This window comes from Manacus vitellinus, unplaced genomic scaffold (genome assembly GCF_001715985.3).
Source record: "Manacus vitellinus isolate BGI_N305 unplaced genomic scaffold, ASM171598v3 scaffold_32_pilon, whole genome shotgun sequence".
Lineage (NCBI taxonomy): Eukaryota > Metazoa > Chordata > Aves > Passeriformes > Pipridae > Manacus > Manacus vitellinus.
In genome coordinates this window covers 6,508,043-6,516,782 of record NW_021940460.1, presented here as the reverse complement: position 1 = coordinate 6,516,782, position 8,740 = coordinate 6,508,043, and the positions used below count along the sequence as shown (strand labels likewise).

General features: G+C 49.8%; 1 protein-coding gene across 1 annotated transcript; it reads left to right on the top strand.

Moving 5' to 3' along the window:
* The first annotated feature begins 550 nt into the window (after positions 1-550).
* RTN4RL1 (reticulon 4 receptor like 1) lies at positions 551-2,065 on the top strand. The gene has a single exon (XM_029961357.1). It carries the CDS (start codon positions 622-624, stop codon positions 1,891-1,893), a length of 1,272 nt encoding a protein of 423 aa, XP_029817217.1. The 5' UTR covers positions 551-621; the 3' UTR covers positions 1,894-2,065.
* The last annotated feature ends 6,675 nt before the right edge of the window (positions 2,066-8,740 follow it).

The following is an 8,740-nucleotide window of genomic DNA, read 5'->3' as shown; positions in this document are numbered from 1 at the left end:
GCAGAGCAGGGTGTGCTGTGCAGATTCGCTGCCCACGTGTAATTTTAGGTGGTTCACTGGGAATTGCTAAATCTCTGTTCCTTTTCCTCCCCGATACGTAAGTGCAGGCGATTTGAGAGATGCATTATAAGGAGGGGTGGACACATAAAAGGGTTTGCATTTCCTCTGTTTGCTCTCACACCACGAAATTTCCTCCGATGGTGCTGCTGCCTGCAGGCAAGGGGCTCTGCTGCCTGCACTGCCAGCGTGAATTCTCACCGAGAAAGTTTCTCCTGCCTGCTCTGGGCTGGGAGCACAACCAGCTGCCTGTTGCAGGCAGGGCGAGGAGGCAGGGAGTACTCCATACATCACGTTTTAACTACTGTGGGTGATGAGCCTACTCATCACAGCCGCGTGGGTAATTCATGAGCAGAGAGGAGGGCTGAGTTAATTGGGGGCGTTTTTCACCCAGAATAGTCTCCACAGCAGTGATGGGTGGGCGGGAGGTGCCCGGTTCCCGCTGACGCCGCTCTCCCCTCTCTCCGCACAGGGGGGTTTGCGGAGCTGCTGCTGGTGCTGCTGGGGCTGAAGGTGCCCAGTGCCCTGGGCTGCCCCACCGACTGCGTGTGCTACCCCTCCCCGATGACTGTCAGCTGCCAGGCCCACAACTTCGTCACCATCCCTGAGGGCATCCCCGAGGACAGCGAGAGGATCTTTCTCCAGAACAACCAGATCACCTTGCTGCTGCGGGGCCACTTCAGCCCCTCCATGGTCACCCTCTGGATCTACTCCAACAACATCACCTTCATTGACCCAAACACCTTTGACGGGTTCGTCAACCTGGAAGAGCTGGACCTGGGGGACAACCGCTACCTAAGGGCTTTAGCTGCAGACACTTTCCAAGGGCTGGTGAAACTCCATGCCTTGTACCTTTACAAGTGCGGGCTGAGCTCCCTCCCCAGCGGGATATTCGGTGGCCTCCACAACCTGCAATACCTTTACCTGCAAGACAACCACATTGAGTTCCTTCAGGATGATATTTTTGTTGACTTGGTTAACCTTAGCCATCTTTTTCTCCATGGAAACAAGCTCTGGAGCCTCCATCAGAACACGTTCAGGGGACTAATAAACCTGGATCGGCTGCTCATCCATCAAAATCAGCTGCAGTGGATTCACAGGCGGGCTTTTCATGACCTCCGAAGATTGACCACCCTTTTCCTGTTCAATAACAGCCTCTCGGAGCTGCAGGGGGACTGCCTGGCCCACCTGGGAGCCCTGGAGTTTCTCAGGCTGAATGGGAACCCATGGAGCTGCGACTGCAAAGCCCGTTCCCTCTGGGAATGGCTGCACAGGTTCAGAGGCTCCAGCTCCAGTGTCATCTGCGAGTCGCCCGAGCAGATGCATGGCAAGGACCTCAAGGTGCTAAGAGCAGAAGACTTTAGGAACTGTTCAGGGTCCGAGTCGCTCCATCAGATGAAAACACACACTTTCTCCACAGCGGACAGAGGAGCCTCCAAAACCCACCACCCTCACCACTCCTCCAAGGAGAAGGGGAAGGAGAGAGGGGCTGAGAACAGTTTGCACAGCAGCCAGCCCGCCGGCCCCCCCGGCTCCCGGCCGGGCTACCGCAAACCCGGCAAGAACTGCACCAGCCACAAAAGCCGTAACCGAACCTCCAAACCGGTGTCCTTGGGGCCGCGGAAAAACGGGCAGGAGGTTCCAGACTATGTGCCTGATTATCAGCACAAATTCAGCTTTGGGGTGATGCCAACGCTGTCCCCCAAGCGCAAGGGTAAGTGTACCCGGCGGACGCCCATCCGCCCCCCCAGCGGGGTCCAGCAGGCAGCCGGCTGCTCGGGGCTCAGGGCGTCGCTCCTGGTTTTTATGGTGGTGTTGGCGGCCGTCATCCGCTGAGCCCCCGGCCGCGGACAGAGCGGAGCTTGTACTGCCACCAATCTACAAAGGACCAGAGTTTCTTTTCTTCTTCTTTTTTTGTACGTGGCTAGCGTTGGCCTGGCGAAGGGAAGAACGCTGTCTCGGCTTCTGACGGTCTCTCCGCGCCCGGCCGGGCTGCCAACGCGGACTGTGCCGAACGCAGCGGGAGCGGATTAAAAAGGCATTATCACACCTTGTCACAAACAGCCTAACCGAGCACCTACAACAACAACAACAAAAAAGCCAACCTTACAAAAAGCAGATAACAGGGACGGTAGCCAATTCGTCGGTGACAGCAACCGGACAAATGGACTGTATCCATGCTCTTGTGAAATCCTGTTCATTTGAGAGCGCTCTGAACGACCCCTCCAATTACTGAAAGGAACATAATTGCTGTAAAAACCATCACCAATTAAGCCTACACTGTTTCTCTGAAAGTGAGTGCAAGGACACTGATACCGATGTAATAAGGACATTGGTTCTCCCATGTTTTAGCCCTTTTGGCTCCAAACCCAGAGGCCAAAGTTGGCTGGGAATCTCTTAGAAGACAATCTCAAACCCCTGAATATCTCAGGCATTACAGCAGAACAGGGCTTGCCTGCTGGGCTTGGAGTAGCCAACAACCAAAGGAAAGACTGATTAGAGGTGGAATTAAACAAAAAAAAAAAACAAAAACAAACCCAACACTTAAAGAAATGAGGTACCCGCAGGAGGTGTGTTTTTTGTAACCATGTTCACACATCCGAAAAAAAAACCCAACAAATGCACAGGCTCTCCCCTTTCCCCTCAATTATCCATATGTATGTCTTACAATGTTTATAAACTATATGGAAACTATATCTTCAGAACTAAGGATTGTATTGTTGAATTTATAGCAGACCAGTATATGAATTTTTTTTTTTTTTGGTTTTTCTCAAGAAAACAAACCGGCAGCAGTGCCTACAGATGCTGAAAGCCATCGGGCGGGCTCAGTACGTGCGGGGGAACCACAGTGGACCAATGTTCTCAGCAATTCAGAGCACTAAACTTTGGGAGGGGGTGGGTGGGGGGTTGCGTGCGGTGCAGCAAAGTCCGTATCCAGAGAGCCAAAACTCACCCTTACACCCTAATTTGTAACCAGGGGGGAGAGAGAGAGAGATTAATTAGCCCAAATAAATAGAGCCATAGAGCTCTGTCTCTGGAGAGTGCTACAAGGCTCCGGGGAAGAAAGGGGCTATTTTGGGGCTGGAGGCAGAGAGGGGCTTCCCAGCCATGTCGGTGGCGTGAGGACCTTTATAGCTGGACTAAGGTTTTCACTGGGGCAGCAAGGAGCAGCTCCCAGGCTGGAGACAGTCCTGACAGCGTCAGGAGAGGTTTTGTTTCTTAAAAGGAACAGGTTGTATCGTGGGAAGGGTCAGAAAAGGGGGAAACTACAGCTCATAGAGGACCGGTGAGAAGCGCAGAGCCCAGGGCTTCTGGTCCATGGTAGGAGAGGGATATCAATGGTCCAAGACAGCCATATGAAGGGGGTTGTGGCCCCTTCCAGGTGGAGGAGAGGGAGTAGGTCTGCCTGTTCCCCTCGTCCCAAATTACACCCTGAGGTGGAGGGATGCATTTGCTGGTCAGGGGCACAGCAGAGCTGGCAGCTTCACTGATGGCAGCCCACAGGCTTGGAGAGGTGCTGCCCAAATTCTGCTGTCGGTGTGAATTCCCTGTCAGCGTGGATGTGTGAGACCAAACAGACACTGAAGTTAATGAAACAAGGGAAATAAAAGTGATCTTGGACAAGAAAAGGCTGCTGTTCATTTCCTAACCGTATCCCAGCATGTTTTGAGCCCATACCTCACGTGTGGGGCTGGAAATCCCAAAGGAAGCGGCTTGTGTTTTCCATCAGACACACCACTAGCTTCAGGAAGAATGGGCCATCTTGGGAAATCCGCTCTCCTAACTGCTTTGGGGAAGGGGAGAGGGTATTGAGGGTATTTACACAGTGTCAGATCCCTTGGAGGTATCTGGAAATGAAACGGGAAACTCCTGATGGAAAAAAAAAAAAAAAAAAGAAGAAACTTCCCCAATGCACTTATGGTTACAAGCAGTTGGATGGTGGGAGGGGGAAGCTGGACGGGCATGACCTCTTCTGTCCATCTTACCAGTGAGGAAGGGCAGAGGCTTGGATGCTTCTCTTTTAAACAACCTTCTTGGGGAATAGCAAGACTAATTCTGGGAGGAGAAAGGAAGAGGTTACTTCATCAAGCCCTCTGCCTTCCAGCTCCTACTCAAACTTTTCTGTCTACAGGGCTCTAAAGCTCCACTAAAGGGATGTCCAATGCAGCCAGAACAAATAATCCGTGATCTGAAATAGCTCCCTCATGTCCTACTCTCTATAACCAATAGCAACTGAATGAGTCTGGCACTGTCCCTTAGAAGTGGAGAATGTTGTTATGTTGGTTATTTCGTTTCATACTCTGGAAATCAAAGCTCTCAGTGGGAGAATGAAGAAGAGAAGCACTTTATTAATTTTTTTTTAAGTCTGCGTGTAACTCCTGTAATATAGGAGTGAAATGTCAGCACAGGAGATGCTAATGTTTTATAAATGATTTGGGTGCAGCAGGCACGGTGGATAGTCTTTGAGATGAATTATATTAGAACAGACTACGCCTGGCTCAAAACCATAATTGTATTTTTAGTATCTTTTCCTTTAACATGTAGGAAAAATAAAGGCAACTCCATGGTGTATTACAAGCCTTGTCAATCAAGCGCTCTAACTCTTAGTGATAAAGGGGACTGTTTAAAAACCAGAAGGGAGACATGATACACTGCTAAATAGGAGATGTCTCTTAACATGGTGTCATGGTTTAACCTGGCAGGTAGCTAAACACCACCTGACTGCAGTGGAATAGGGGAGAGAACTGGGAATAATAAGCAACATATATGGGTTGAGATAAAGATGGTTTAACAGGACAGAAATGGAAGAAATAATTAATAACAACAATAGAATTAGAGAATACAAACCAAATGATGCACACTGCAATTGCCCACCACCTGCTGGCCGATGCCCAGCCAGTTCTGACTCCAGTTATATACTGACCATGATTCCAGGCAGTCTGGAACATCCCTTTGGTCAGTTGGGATCAGCTGTCCTGGCTCTGTCCCTTCCCAGATTCCTGTGCCCCACAGCATCCTCACTGGTGGGATGAGGAGCAGAAAAGTCCTTGACTCAGTGTAAACACTGTTGAGCAACAACTAAAAATTGGTGTGTTATCAACATCATTTTCATCCCAAACCCAAACCACAGCACTATACCAGGTACTAGAAAGAAAACCAACTCTAACCCAGCCCAAACCAGGACACACAAGGACTACAGGTTTCTGATATTCCTCCTGCCTTCTCCTCAGCTGCCATCCCTCCCCGCTCCCATCCTTATTCCACAACCACAGCTCTTTGAGGATAAACTAAATTTTTATGGCATGCTCTGACACTCAGCCTCAGTAACGAACTTCCCATCTGCGTGGTTCAGCTCTACCATGGCCCCTGGTTCACGCTCGTGTGTCTTTCCCCCAATCCCTTCCTACAGCATGTCTTCATGCATTTTGAATGTTGCTCTGAGGCCTGGCAGAAATCCCCTCTTCTCCGAAGCAGCGCTCCCACAACCTCCAAGCACGCATCTCTCCAGTCGAGCAGACACAGGTATCACCGTGACTTGCCAGAGATGGTCTGGATCAGGCTGGAGACGAGCTGGAGAAATCTGGGATTTCATTAGAATTGCTCCCAGACACCAAAGGTTTTGACAGGGAAGTACCTGGGCTAAAGAGCTGAACCCCAAGGTGGCAGAAGGCACCGTGGCCGCTCTGAGGTGATGCTGGGCAGTGGTTCACGTGCTCCCATTTGTACAAACTGGATTGATGGGCTGAGGCCAACAGGATGAGGTTCAAGAAAGCCACGTGCTGGTCCTGCACTCGGGTCAAAACAATCCCATACAGCACTCCAGGTATGGGGCAGAGCGGCTGGAGAGGTGCCTGGACATGGGAGTGCTGGTTGACAGTGGCTGAACATGAGCTGGTGTGCCCAGGTGGCCAGGGGCATCCTGGCTTGTACCAGCAATGGCGTGGCAGCAGGACCAGGGCAGTCATCGTTCCCCTGGGCTCAGCACCGGTGAGGCATCTTGAATCCTGGGTTCAGTTTGGGGCCCCTCATAACAAGAAAGACATTGAGGGGCTGGAGCGTGTCCAGAGAAGGGAACAGAGCTTGGGAAGGGCCTAGAGCACAGGTGTGATGAGGAGTGGCTGAGGGAGCTGGGGGGGCTCAGCCTGGAGAAAAGAAGGCTCAGGGGACACTTTCTCACTCTCCACAACTCCCTGAAAGAAGGTTGGTCTCTTCTCCCAAGTGACAAGCAATAGGATGAGAGGAAATGGCCTCAAAGTTGCTCCAGGGGACATTTAGATTGGATATTAGGGAAAATGTCTTCACTGAAAGGGTTGTCACACCCTTGCTCAGGCTGCCCAGGGCAGTGCTGGAGTCACCATCCCAGGAAGGATTTAACAGATGTGTAGATGTGGCACTTGGGGACATGGTTTTGTGGTGGCCTTGGCAGTGCTGGGTTAACAGTTGGACTCAGTGATCTTACAGGTATTTTGCAACCTAAATGATTCTGTGATTCTGTAAACCTAAACCTCTACATGCTCCTATCCCAAGCTCAACCTTCAGACGTGCATTGATCCCTCTCGGGGTTCAGGCAGACAGGCTGCCTGTTGCCAACATGGGCAGACACTCCCAATAGATCCCCATGAGCTTCCCCTGGGAAATGTGTCACTTGAGCATTTATTTGCTCACTGGTTTCCCTTTCCTTTAGTGCTCTCCAGTCTGTGCTGCTCTGGCAGACGAGACGAGTCCCTCTCGCTCTGGCTGCTTTTCCCTTCTCTCCATCAGTGAGCTTCAACGCTCTGACTTTGGGCTGTTCGTGCAAATCCTTTCCATTAAAAAAAATAAACACCAGAGGACCCAGAAGAGACCCCAGACTGTGCCTCTGGAAACTCACTCCCGGCAGCAGAATCCCGTTTCCTGAGTCGGAGCCAATTTTCTCTCCTTTGTACCACTTTTCCACAGTTTCATCCCGTAATTGCTAATATGGAGCTTTTCGTACATGCTTTGAAAACAGAAACCACGCAACACTGCATCTCTTTTATCCTCCCAGGCAGGATGAAAACCAAACACCTCTTGGATACTGAGAATAAATTTTCAGTTTATCAGTCTAAACCAACACCATGAGTCCGCAGTTTCTCCTATATTCCCCATTGCTTCCCAGACCACACTTGTGTCCCCCCAGCACCAGTTCCAAATTATTTCCTTTGTCTCAGAAAGTCGCTTTGTGACATGTACCCCTCTTCAGAGGGGACAGAGCAGAACAAAAGCGTCACTTCACATTTCTTGCAGCTAAATAACACTTTTTGCAGTTCTTCAAGTTCATCCTTCCCTAAATCCCCTGTCTGTGTATTCTTTCCCTGTCTTAGCTTCAACCGCTCCTGCAGGAACACCTCCCAAGAGCCCATTTCCCATTGCACTACCAAGAGTATTTCCCTTTCCATCTCTTACTATTTCCTTGAGGTCCTGTTGGTTGGCATTATCCCCTTGTTCCCTCAGTCTTTTCCTCCCTCTTACTGCATCCAGCTCACCACTGCTTTGGTGAAACATGAGATACTGACACCAGTGCTGATGGGAACAGTGATTCCAGGGGTGCTCTTGTATTCTTGAGTTTGTGGGTTACAGATGGAAGCAAAAGCAACTATGAAAGCAGGACACAGGTGCTCACGCTTTGCAATGTGTGTTTTTGGGAAGGTGTCACACTGAAAAGCCAAAAACATCTCTACCCTCATAAAAGTAGCCCCGGGAGCAGCAACTCTCCAGAATCCCCATCCATCTCTGTCCTCCCCTTTCCCAGAGAAATATCCTTCAACAGGGAGAAGGATCAGTCACCTCAGCAATCACCTCCCTGGTTTCCACCCAAAAGCAGCCAATTTGGTGAACAAAAGTGAGCGTTATAACACCAGCCCCTCGCTAACCCAGCTCCCTGCTGTAAGGAGCTGCTCACTAAAATCCATTTTTTCCCCCACCCTGTGAATGTGGGTGAAATTCTCCCCACGCCCAGCCACTCAGCAGATGGATCTTTATATCTCTCTGCAGGCTCCTCATCTCATCCCCACCCTCATCCGCACAGCCCGAGTCCTTTCCGGAGCTGCCCTCCATCCTCTTCCTCCTTTGTGAAAACAGAATCAAAATAACTGTTTAACAAATCAGCCATTACCTTCTCTCATGTCACCAATTCCCTGCTATCATTTCGTAATTGGCCAATTTTCTCTTTTACCTTCTCTCTGCTCTGAATACGTCTCGGGGAGCTCTGATTGTGTGTTAAAATATCCTCCCTAATTCACTGCTCAATATCTCTTTCTGCTCTTCTAATTGCCCTTTTAACTTGCTTCTAATTTTTTTATAAATCTCCTAATCCTCTTCCTGCACAAGTTGTTTACATGCACCGGAGAATGTATATGTATTAGCAGATGTTCCTGGGTAAATAATGCACAAAAGAATATTACTGCTTCACACAAGCTGCAATTACTGCTTTCCTCAGAATAAGCCCTGTTTAACCCTCCTATTTAGGGCACACGCCCCTGCTCTCGCTGCACATCTCCAGGCTATTTCACTCCTGCTGCAGAACATTAACACCACCAGCTCCACCACGGCTCGCTCGCTATCTTCTGAGAGGAAAAAAAAAAAGAATTTAAAAAAAAAAAAAAAAAGGAAAGAAAGAATCAAATGATAAAGGGAACGGTATAGTTATGTTCCAACAAATCTC